The sequence below is a fragment of the Mangifera indica genome, chromosome 15, assembly GCF_011075055.1.
Source record: "Mangifera indica cultivar Alphonso chromosome 15, CATAS_Mindica_2.1, whole genome shotgun sequence".
Lineage (NCBI taxonomy): Eukaryota > Viridiplantae > Streptophyta > Magnoliopsida > Sapindales > Anacardiaceae > Mangifera > Mangifera indica.
Genome location: NC_058151.1, coordinates 1,200,596 through 1,213,344, shown reverse-complemented (window position 1 = coordinate 1,213,344; position 12,749 = coordinate 1,200,596). Strand labels below are relative to the sequence as shown.

Below are 12,749 nucleotides of genomic sequence, written 5' to 3'. Positions count from 1 at the left end.
ATTTTATTCATAGGTAAGACTTTGAGTTTTTGAAAGTTGAAGGGTAAGAATTTAAGATTAACCCTAACCTTAGGTGGAAACAAATATTTTTATCTTTAAATTATATAATCATACGATAACATATCATTATTCATTATCAAAAATATACATAATACATATGCGTATAACATTATTTTGCAAGTTATATGCAAGGCTTTTAGACCGAAACTGCTTTTGACCCGATTAAGAGCTGGATATACAAATAAATTTGCACAAATTATTTCTACAAATAACATTATTCATATCCAATTATTTTTTTATCAAAATTTGTTTTTTATTAAAAGGATTTAATGCTTAAAATTTTTTTATTAAATAAATCAAATTTTCAGATTTTATTAAAAAAATTTCATAAGCCATCATTTTAAGATCATTTTTAACTTCTAAATTTCATAAGCTGCTATAAAATAAAGAGCAAGATTACAAGGCATAACAAATACAACATTGACGGCTTACACAATCTCTCACAAGCCAAATAAATTGTCATTTGCTCCAAAAATGGCAGCACTGAACTGTCTTGTATTCAAGTCACTCCCATCTAAAGCAGAACCAAACCGATCAAACCACTGAGTAGGGCTTTCACTCTCCTCAACCCACTCAGAAGTCATGTCTATGTCATCAAACTGAATAGGGTCTGCTTCTACGGATTTTGTTCTTCCTAACTTGAGATTATAATTTATATACACAAGGTCATTCAAAGTCTCCTTGTCGATCTTGTTCCGCTTTTCCGAATGAATCTGCTGAAATGTGTTCCAATGTTTCTCAAATGTGAAACTGCTGCAAACTTGGCTCAGTATCCTAATGGCAACTCGTTGCAGCACCGGTGCAGAGTCGCCATATTGTTCCCACCACAGCCCTACAAAGTATTAGTTGTGAGTTCCAAAATACAAGCAGCAAAATTTTCAGGCATCTAATGCATACTAAAATTGTCTAAGCTGAAAAATAATGATGACTTCTATTTCTTAGCTGACAAGAAAGCTACTAATGTAAAATAGAACTAATTGATTCTGTGTGAAGCACAAGTACATACTACTAGCCTGGGATACCCATAACAAACAAACACACAGGATACAAATTCAGCAAAAACGAGAATCGATTACATACCAGGTGAAACTGTTTCTCGAGCCTCCATTGCTAATTTACAACCAAACATTCCACTTGCCCTTGTAAAGGTTAAAATTTGATTGGTGATGTCGCGCCTTGTATCAGGAGTAGGGAGCAATTTCTCCAGAACTTTGAAGAAGTCTTCTTTTATGGATCCAATAAATTTTACTTCTGGATTATACTGAATACTAGGGTTCAAAAAGGCTGCTGCTGCATGTAGAGGTGAATGGAGTTGGTCTCGCCACTTTCTGTCAACTATATCTATAAATATGTTGCACTTATTCTCGTCCATTATATAGTATGTCCTTATCGATTCCTTTGCCCTGGTCATTAGCTCATAAATTGATCCCATCGAAGGTTTTCCTCCAGATACTTCCCTCAACACTTTCAGAAAGGGCTCAGAAATGGCGACACTTTCGTCCACTGCCCTCCAGAAATCATTATCCTCAACAATGGCAATACAATATGCGCTTTGTGGCTTACTCTCATAAGAGGAAATTGAAGAATATTCAGGGCTTTTGAACATATGCTTCAACCTCAATTTTTGCTTCAACATGGATTGCAATGACAGGAAATTTGACACATATTTTGTTATACCAGTCCTAATGAGCTCTTGTCCCCCAGTCAATTTCTTCATTAGATCAAGCATTGATGCATTATTGTATATATACTTTGATACAGTTTGTGCTTGTAAAATGCATCTGTTTACCCAATCTACCTTAGAGAACTCCTCCAAGATTATGTTTAAACACTGAGATGCACAGGGAGACACAAAAATGGTTCCATAGTTCTGCAATATATGGTTTGCAATACCAATATAGTTGAGACTACTATCCATGATTATCTGCACAACATTCTCAGGACCAAAATCTTGAATGACAGAGTCAAATATATCAGCCAGGCATTTTGCGTTCTTAAAATTGGAGGATGCATCTACTGACTTGAGGAAAAAGGTTCTGGAGGGCGAGGAAACAAAAAAATTAATCAAAGCCCTAGATTTGTTGTCAGTCCATGTGTCAGCAATTATAGTGCAACCTGTCATAGCCCACTCTTTCTCAATATCTTTAGACTGTAGGCTCACTTCAGACTTGATCTTGTCCAACCAAATTGTCTTCAGAGTTTCTGCTGATGGACCAGTAAATCCAGAACCACACTTTCCTATTGCATCAATCATTTGTTGATAGGATGATGAACGGGCAACAGCAAAGTCTAGCTTATTCTCAAAGAAGAACAAAGCAATACTTCTCTCAGCATTTTCTTGGCTGCTTAATGGGGAATTTCCCATTGGTGTAACAGTAGGGAAAACTTTTGTCGATGGAGATGGTACATCCAAAGGCATAAGAGATTTACTTGCAGATATATTTCCAGGAGATTTAGCTTCTGCCACCCGTTGTTTTTTAGTAACTGGTGTTTCTTTGACATCCTCCTTTGTTGCTATTATAGCCCTTACCCTATCAGTAACATCATCTCTTACTTTGCTACATGGATTTACACCTTTACTCGGAAGACGGGATAAATGATGCTTCAATCTACTGATGCCACCATTCAAAATTCTCATGCAAAATTTACATCTGACCTTATTTCCATCCAATTTGTCTGCATATTCCCAACATACATCTTTTTCTCTAACCACTGCAAGAACATATGGACATACGATCAATACATATATATTTTAGTACACCCTTTCTTTCCCTTTCTGTAAAACTCATTATCTAATCAAACAATTATGTGATATTAGAAGCAGTTAATTTCATTACTATCCTCTTATATAAACAGTTATCACAGGAAGAAGGATGTCTCAGCTAAGCAAGAACATTGTAAGATCAATGATTGACAAAAGTGAGTAATGCAGCAATTGAAGCAATCATCAAGCGGAACTAATACATAAGAAAGCACATAGAGTTACACATATGCTTATATGAGATTCTACTTCCCCAAAATATATCACTATACAAGTATCAGAACAAAATAAGCTCAAACTTACTGATGTTGCAGAATATGTATTATCCCCTCTGTAATAACCTGCACAGACACCAAAATAGAAGAAAAATAAACACGACAACAGTAAGAACTAAGAAGCTGATTAACTATCGAAAAGTCAATTATCTCCTGGGACAATAACATAAAACATCAATACTTAAAATATAACCATAGCAAGAACTAGGCTGATAATTCAACTTGACTTAGCATTTCAGCTGAACATGAAATACAATAATTATTTCAATTGACAAAAGAAACACAGAGCCTCCATGAAGTCATAGCAAGACTCAAGTTTTGCCGCAGTTTCTGCAATTTGCATTTCAAATTTCCAATCCACAACTGTTATCAAATACAAGACTGTAAACACTAAAAACTGCACCTTTATCATAATACAGATCAAATAATTTAGAAAAAATAAAAATTGACTTTGGCTATGCAACATTTCTACCAGATTTTATTCTAACCACTTTTAATTGGCTACCATAATTAAGTATCCATATATAGCACATTAGCAATTATCAGCCAATCTGAAGTGCTGTTTGGTAACCGAGAAAATCTGCTACTACAGGAAAAAAAAAAAACAATTCTACAGTCATAAATTTAATAATGCCAAATCTCATCCTGCATCTTGTATAACAAATTTAGTGCTTTCAGGTAAACAACCAAAGTCTTTGAACAGGTGTTTGCAAATTTCTGAGATTCAAAAATTTTTCTCGTTGACTTCCATTTTCTCAGTATCCAAACAGCTTCAAGAGAACATATTTTATTTGTCTAAAAGAAATCCAGAAGAAATGTAATTAACAAGACGAGGAAATATAGCGAGCGAGAGATTTAAGGAGAGCTTACAGAGAGAGAGAGAGATGGTTGGTCTTCTCGACGGAGAGATAATCGGAGGTTGAAGTCTTCTTCCGATTTATCGCGATATTTTGGAGTTAGGGTTTTGTAATGTAAAATGAGCGGGGCATTGGTATGGAATGGTGTAGGCTTTTTTATTATTATCTTCTCTTTCTCGTTTATCATCCATTTTTCTTTTATTTTTTAATTAAGTCTTAAGGCGATATATCGCGGATTTCATGCGTCGGTATATTTATTTATGGTATTTATTTTCTTGACGAATGATGGTTCTCGGATTGGCAAAAAGCGACGTCGTTTTAATCCCCACTCGACAAGTCCACTCTACTAGCCAAAACCAACGAGCCTTTTTTATATACAAGGCCAAATCACTGGGTCCCACCTAATGTTTGATTAAATCATAGTTTCTTTACTAAGTTTTAAAAAATAAAATTCCCACTCATCATTCACTTTTTTCAGTGAATATATTTCATTTTCTTGAAAATGATTGTTTCTCTATTATTGAAATTATAAAATTATTATCAACATTTAATATAAATGTCAAACTATTAATATATTTTTACCAATTTAAAAATTCATTATTGATATTATTAAAATACTAAAACTTTAATGAACATTAAAATAATACATTTTGGTTATTTTTTGAGGTATAATTAACATTTTTTTGAAACAATTAAAGGACATATTAAAATTTTAAAAATATAAGAAAAGTTATCAAATTTTTTTAAATTCAAAAATGCCCTTGAACATTTTTTTTAACAATCTTAATATTTTCAAAATTGAAAGTTTGCCCCCAAATTTTTGAAAAAGAAAAATAAAAAGTGGGAAAAGCAAAAATAGAAAAAAATGAAAAAAAAAATTGACCTTTTTCACTTTACACTTTACGAATTCATTAATGAGAGTAGATGATAGATGGGAGATGGGTTTTTTGAAACTCAAAATATAAGAATGTTATTCAACAAAACTTGGGTGGGAATTAGTGTTTTGGCATAAATATATTATTTAATGAATTTCACTTTATTAGTTTCTAAAACAATATTCTCATAATTATTTGCATTCTATTTTATGGTATTGATGAATAATATGAATAAAATTTCCCATGTTTTATAAAGAAACTCACCGCCCTTTTAAACTAAATAATCCCCCTCTTACATCTCTAATCTTTAAGATTAACAATGTCACCTTCTAGAATTAGCACTAATTAATATTGAAATGTTGCCATAACTATCCTAATCTTGGTTCCTCTAACATGTCATAGCACACCTCTCAAATTCATCCAATTTAATATCAAGGGTGGGGACTTGCTTAAGGATTAAAAAATGCAAGGGTGCAACCATCTATAATTTTTGAAGAAATGATTAGATCATCTATGTATAAACTAGTTAAGAGTTTGAGTTGTTGTTTTGATGAGTTCAACGCAAGACAAATTCAATGATTCTAAACTAACAATTTTAATCCTTAAGAATGGGTATGCTCGAGGGTGTCACAAGGACACTTTTGATGTTCCAATCCTCTAATCTTGTACATAATACATGAAGTGCACATTTCTAAGCTAGCATTACGTATTAAATTATATCCTTATGATGACGTTTTGTTATTTAATCGAGTGATTTTAAATTAAATATAAAAAAAATAATTATATGGTAATACTAGGGTTTGATTTGAGTTAAACTAAGCTCGAACAAGGTAACACTTATTTTTGGGGGGCTTAGCTCAAGCTTGGCTTGGGCTCATCGAGTCTAGAGAATAACTCATTTGTGTTTGACTTGTTTCATAGATTAGGAGTTCATGTAGATAAGTCGAACTTGACTCAGGCTTGTTGAACTCATTCGCTCGAACATAGTTCCCTATTGTCTTGTGTGGCCTTATTTAAAATTTTTTTTAATATATCTTAGTTCGGGTTCAGACTAATGATCGTTTTTTAAATATATTTTAGTTAGGATTGGTTCGAGTTTATATATGTTAAGGTCGGGTTCAAGTTCATTCAAGTAATGCTGGTATCAAATTTGAATAAATTCACTTTGAATTTAGTCCTAAATAATACATTATTACTGATACACACATTAATACATTAGGTAGTCATTGAACTATCTCAATTTGTTTTCAAATCACATATGGGGATGGTTGGAGTATTGTTTTTGGAAACATTTCTTGAAAAAAACATTTCAAATATTTTCAAAAACATGTTTTGTTTATGTATGTTAAATAAACGTTTCCTAATTTTGACAACATTGCATTAAATAGCTTATGATAAAACATTAATCACAAGATGTTTCATGTATGCATCATTTCAAAAGCTCATCATCTTTGTTATAGTCAAAGAAGACTTAGAATCCTTATTTGTTTTAACAAGATGACAAAAGTTGCACGTGTTTGTAACATAGTCTTATACAAATAAACATAAATATTTTAAAAGCATAGGTTATAACCCAAAAAAATATCTATTAGAATTTACACATGGTGGATCATGAATAATGATGAATTAGACTAAATCATCCCTTTGTCTTATTTCCACCTCAACTTTTGATTATTTGGTTTTGGGTCAAACAACTATTTCCTATTTAGTTTTGGTAGGTTCTCAAAGTTATACCTATAAGATTTAAAAAATTTAAAATCTCACTCATCAGTTAGGATTAGAGGTAAAATTGTTATTTAACAAAAAAATTAAAAAACTAAAATATTATTACATTTGCCTCCCTTTGTTTGAAAACTCACAATTCACCCGTCAAAACTTTGAAAAATCAACATTTCTCTCACATGGTTTGCAAATCGTCACCAGAAATGACAAAGTTTGTTGTTTTCAATCGTGTTGGGTCTCTTTCTTAGTTTATCTCTTCTTGCTAATAAATCCTAACCACTAGCAAAACTGATTTTGTCCGACGAAGATAAAATTGTTTTCATCGGAGTGTTTTCATCTTGGGTAAAAATGATTTCGTTTTTGTCTGAGACAAAGATGACCGTCGAAGGTCTCAAAGGGTCATGTCATCTTCGTTTAAGACTTTTGATAGTCGCCTTCATCTGAGATAAAAATACTTCGATGAAGACGATTTCATCTTTATTAGAGAAAATCGGTTTCATTAGTAGTTGAAATTTAATCAATAGAGAGAGAAATAAGCCAGAAGAGAGAGCCAATGCAATCAAAGACTATCGTTTTCTGGTGCAATTTACAAACCCTAAGAGAAAATGTTAATTTTTTTTAACTTTGGATTGAGAGAATTATGAGATTTTCAAACTGAGGGGGGAAAATGTAATCAAACTTTAGTTTTTAAAATTTTTTATTAAATATCAATTTTATCTCTAACTTTAACTGAGATTTTAAATAGATGGATGAGATTTTAAATTTTTTAAATTTCATAAATGTAACTTTGAAAACATATCAAAACATGGGTGGGAAATAATCCTTTGGCCTTGGTTTTGTGGGTCATCTTGTAAATTCCATTTAATAATTTCAAAAACAAATAAATTATTTTTAAAATGAAAAATACTATATTTTAAAATATAATTATATAACTCTAATTTTCAAGTATATATTTATTTTTGAATTAAATTTTTGCACCATAAAAGAGATGAACGGCTATGATCAACATTATGGCACCCCCCTGAGCGGTCATGCGGGGACGCACAGTGGATTATGCATGTTGTCATAAATCTCAGAAGGCCCAAGCAATAAATTCCACGTGGTAGCATGGCTACTGGCTGTGATGTCAGTTGTGTAACAGTCGCCATTGATTGGTTCTTGGGCTGGCCGAAACATACCAAATTTATGCTGGATTCGATGTTTGGTTATCTGGCATTCGTGACAACGACCTCAAAGTCAACGTTAAATACAGAGGGGAGAGGAGTTAACGTCGTAAAGTGGTCAATTTGAGAAAATATCCTTTTCATCTAACATGAAATCATCCTCACCGTCCATGAGTATAACACAAAAATAAAATAATAATAAGGTCGGAGGGTTTATTCCCATACAAAGATAAGATGTTTTCTTAAATTCTTATATTTTAATTTTAAAATTTTTTTACCCAGTTAAAAAAACTTTTTTATCTATTTATATATTATTAAAATTAATCAAATTTATTAATTTTTATTTTTATTTTATTTTTCTCTAAATTTTAAAAAATAATAATTTCCTTCCAAACTTAAGTTTTGAAAAACAATATTTTTCTCTTTAGGGTTTACTTTTTAATTTTCAATACTATCGTTGACGGTCATTTCCCTTTTTGAAGTTTTTTATCTTTCTAGATGAACCCTATAAAAAAATATTATTTTTTTAAAATTTAAGATAAAAAATTAATACTTTTAGTTTTAAAAAATAAGATAAATTTTTAATTTATTTTTAATATTATAAATAAAATAATTTTGCTTTTGAAATTAATAGGTCTTAGGTAAAATAATTTTTTAAAATTAAAAAAATAAAAATTTCAAAAGGAAACATCCATTTTTATTTAAAAATAAGTCATCTTGGCCTAATAATAATAATATCAGATTGAAAAGCTATTTAAGAAGAAGTCTCGGATAAAATATAATTTATTTTAAAATTACAAACACAAAACAATAGTTTATATTTATCACAATTTTTACAATTTTTTATTGTTAAAAAAATTATATATATAATTTCATATATAAATAATAATATATCATCGTATGATTATATATTATTTTATATTTATTTTTTAACTATCTAATTATATTACAATATATCATTATTTATATATAAAAATTACATATATAATAATATTTTTAATTTTTTTATTATTTTATATGGCTTTATCAAATTTTTTCTTTTTTAATAAGAAATTTCATCCAAATCAAATCATTTATTTAATAAACAAATCAAATTTTGAATCTATTTAAAAATTTTGATCCTAATTTTCTTTTTTTTCTAGTCAAAATTTAAATATCTTGGTTCTGTGAATTAGTTGTTGGATCAAACTTTTACGCAAAAATAACAATAATAAAAAATTAAGATAATTACAAGTGACGTACTCTGCATGATTTCATTAAATCATCCCCACCGTCCATGAAATCAGATTATTTATTTTCACCAAGAGCGGACGGAAATTTCAAGCTCGAAGCAGAAGCATCAATGGCAGAAATAGAAGCATAAAAAACCAGGGAGAAGTTATTAAAAAGAAGATTTAGATTCTGATAAGCTGAATTATGTGTGCCCCAGATTAGGTAGCAGTTATTGGTTAAAATATGTAAATAGTTTCTAATAGTTTACCCCTTGATATCCATTTGTCCTTTTCTTTTCTTTTCTTTTCTTTGTCTTGTCTCCACATGCAGCCTCCTGTTCGTGCGCTATCAAATTTACATATAAATATATAATGTCTTATTAATGATTATCAATATGGTTTCTTCCATGTGATGCTGCCTTTTCAAGCAACAACAGCTCATTATCTTCATCAACATTCACCACTACAGTTCTTCTTTCCTCATAGTCAACGATTCCTTTCTTTCTTTCTTCAACTCTTTTTCAGTTGCATTTCTGACGATAGGTGAAGCTTCAATGCGTTTCTGAATCTGTTTCCGTTTCTGGGTTGTGAATGTTTTGTTGAGATCTAGACTCAAGTAAGCAAAGTTTATGCTTTTTCTTTCATTTTCGAACGGATGATTCTTTGTTTGTTTTGTGTTAAGGGTGGAATGGAATCTTGTTTTCTTTGTACATTTTCTAGGCAGCCAATCAGAGTAGGTGACAGAAAGTCAATAAACAACTTAACCTAACTTATCTCCAATTGAGTATTTTGACCAAATATGAAACGCTAGCAGAATTTATGAAGTCTTTTAAGTCCTTTTCGTTTGTAGGAATTGATATGAAACGTCTATGACTTAAGGAGCATTAATTTATAATCAGAAATCAGACTAAATGTGTTTGCTTTCTTGACTCTGATTCATCTCTTTTACCCATTTTCGTGTAGCTGCAGCACTTTTTGACTCAGAAAATGAGTGACAAGATGAATCTATGGTGTTTTTTCTCTGCAATTTTCTTGCTGGGAGCAAGTTTCTTGCCTATTACAGCCGACCCAGTTGAAGATAAGCAAGCATTGCTGGATTTTCTTGACCATATTCATCATCCACACCCTCTCAATTGGGATGAAAACACCTCTGTGTGCGGATTATGGACTGGAGTGACATGTAGTGAAGATGATTCTAGAGTTATAGCCCTCAGGCTGCCTGGAATTGGCTTGCGAGGTTCGATTCGACCCAACACAATTAGCAGATTATCTGCATTACAAAACCTGAGTCTGAGATCCAATAGTATCTCAGGTTCACTCCCTTCTGATTTTTCGAATCTCCAAAATTTGTCCACCCTTTACCTCCAATTCAATGACTTCTCTGGTCCATTGCCTTCAGATTTTTCAGTTTGGAAGAGTCTTACAGTTATTGATCTTTCAAACAATTACTTCAATGGGAGTATCCCTTCTTCATTCTCAAATTTGACTCACCTCACATCCCTAAACCTTGCTAACAACTCGCTTTCTGGTGACATTCCTGATCTCAACATTCCCAGTTTGCAACAGCTAAATTTGTCCTACAATAACCTCACTGGAAGTGTGCCTTCCTCTCTTCATAGATTTCCAAGTGGGGCATTTCTTGGTAACAATCTTTCCTCAGGAATTGCCCTTCCTCCAGCTCTTCCAATTCAACCACCAAATGAACAACCAACAAGTGGGAAAAGCACAAAACTTAGTGAACATGCATTGTTGGCTTTGATTATAGGGGGTTGTGTTTTGGGGTTTGTGGTAGTTGCTCTTTTAATTTTATGTTGCTATTCTGGCAAAGAAGGCCAAGATGGGTTGCCAGTGAAAACACAAAAGAAAGAGAAGTCACTGAAAGCAGGGGCCTCTGAAAGCCAAGATAAGAACAGCAGTCTTGTGTTCTTTGAGGGTTGTAGGCTTGTCTTTGACTTGGAGGATTTGCTGAGGGCCTCTGCTGAGGTGCTTGGAAAGGGAACTTTTGGGATAACCTATAAAGCAGCTTTGGAGGATGCCACCACAGTGGCGGTGAAGAGGCTGAAGGAAGTGAATGTGGGCAAAAGGGAGTTTGAACAACAAATGGAGGTGGTGGGGAACCTAAAGCATGAGAATGTGACTGCATTAAGAGCGTATTACTATTCCAAGGATGAGAAGCTTATGGTTTATGATTATTATGGTCAGGGAAGTGTATCAGCAATGTTACATGGTATGCTAAAACCTGCAGTTATTCTGTTTACTCTCTCTTATCAATTCATTCAATGATGTTGTTTTGTCATAATGTATTTCTAATTTGCAGGAAGAAGAGGGGAGGGACAGACATCTTTAGACTGGAAGACACGAGTGAGAATAGCAATTGGTGCAGCAAGAGGTATAGCTCATATTCATACACAAAATGCTGGGAAATTTGTCCACGGAGACATAAAAGCCTCAAATATTTTCCTCAATCCTCAAGGATACGGTTGTGTTTCTGATATTGGTATGGCAACACTGATGAGTCCAATGCCACCTCCAGTTATGCGAGCTGCAGGGTACCGTGCCCCTGAAGTAACAGACAGTCGGAAAGCAACCCAGGCGTCTGATGTTTACAGTTTTGGGGTCTTGCTGCTTGAGCTTCTCACGGGAAAGTCACCGATGCATGCAACAGGAGGTGACGAGGTTATTCATTTGGTAAGATGGGTAAATTCTGTGGTTAGAGAAGAGTGGACTGCAGAAGTGTTTGATATAGCACTTTTGAGGTACCCCAATATAGAAGAGGAAATGGTGGAGATGTTACAAATAGGAATGGCTTGTGTTGTGAGAATGCCAGAACAAAGGCCAAAAATGCCAGAGGTTGTAAAGATGGTGGAGGAACTCCAGCGAGGGAGTTCTGAAAACCGGTCACCACTGGCAAACAACTCAGAAAACTCGAGCTCAAGTCCAACCCCTCAAACGACAACTGAAATTGGTTCTTCCTCTGCCGCTCATTAGCATTCTCTTTAGGTTGGTATTTTATGTTTCTGTAGAAAGTTGGGTGCTAAGATTAGTTTAGCTGCTTGACCCAGCTAAGGTCCAAGGCAAAGTTCAAGTTTTTGTCAATTTGCATTATTTAGTAATGAGTCATGGGTTGTTGTTATGCTTGTGGAATGAAATGGCCTTGCTCAATAATAAAAGCAATTTAATCTCTTTGTTCTATTAAGAATCTGGTAGTGGGTGAGTTTTGGACTTTCCACATGAGGTCCACATGAGATTCTTAATCTGCCAAAACTAACATATCAATGGCTTCAAACTACATCACCTGCAAACATTATTAGGTTTTCAATAGTTTGGACCTTAAGCATGTCATGCCAGTCCCCACGTTTCAACTGCTTTAAATAAGAAAAAGAAGATTCAGCTGAAAAGGAATGTGATGAGGCATCAATATGATACTTTAAAGAGACCCCTCCAAACATCATTGTGGAGCAAGTTTCATTTTGTTTGTGCTTTGCTTCCTACTTGAGGTATAGCAGCACCGTCATCATAAAGATGAAAGACTCAAGAAAACAAAAATTGTATCATCATCATCACCATCATCATTGACAAGCTTGTTTGGAATGGATTGCTGAGGACAGAAGGAAAGATCAAGAATTAACGAGTGGGCATCTCTTAAAGGAGGATAAAGGATTTGATACTCAGCAAATGTCTCAGTAAAAGCAGATAATGTTCCCAGATGGATAATTTCTATAAAAAACTTGAGAGAATCATCTTCCAAAAGTTAGCTCTTAAGATTAGAGACTTTTGAAGAATCATTCCCTAAAAACTAGTCTCAGGCAAATATTGCAATCACAA

At 33.0% G+C, this 12,749-nt stretch overlaps 2 protein-coding genes across 4 annotated transcripts; one reads left to right on the top strand and one right to left on the bottom strand.

The window, feature by feature from the left end:
• Window positions 1-398: 398 nt before the first annotated feature.
• Window positions 399-4,114, bottom strand: LOC123197253. 2 transcript variants are annotated; one of them, XM_044611457.1, is made up of 4 exons: window positions 3,967-4,114; window positions 3,125-3,162; window positions 1,141-2,772; window positions 399-892 (listed from the first exon to the last, which is right to left on the bottom strand). In XM_044611457.1, coding segments are annotated over exons 2-4 (2,025 nt in total). In that variant the 5' UTR covers window positions 3,126-3,162; window positions 3,967-4,114; the 3' UTR covers window positions 399-500. The 2 variants fall into 2 exon arrangements, with proteins under 2 accessions (XP_044467392.1, XP_044467393.1); XM_044611458.1 differs by lacking the exon at window positions 3,967-4,114 and adding an exon at window positions 3,784-3,921.
• A 5,052-nt stretch (window positions 4,115-9,166) lies between these two features.
• On the top strand, window positions 9,167-12,116 carry LOC123197142 (probable inactive receptor kinase At4g23740). Of its 2 annotated transcripts, none has more exons than XM_044611300.1 (3): window positions 9,167-9,540; window positions 9,894-11,151; window positions 11,242-12,116. In XM_044611300.1, exons 2-3 carry the CDS (start codon window positions 9,912-9,914, stop codon window positions 11,910-11,912), a joined length of 1,911 nt encoding a protein of 636 aa, XP_044467235.1. In that variant the 5' UTR covers window positions 9,167-9,540; window positions 9,894-9,911; the 3' UTR covers window positions 11,913-12,116. The 2 variants fall into 2 exon arrangements, with proteins under 2 accessions (XP_044467235.1, XP_044467234.1); XM_044611299.1 differs by having other exon boundaries at window positions 9,169-9,540; window positions 9,888-11,151.
• The last annotated feature ends 633 nt before the right edge of the window (window positions 12,117-12,749 follow it).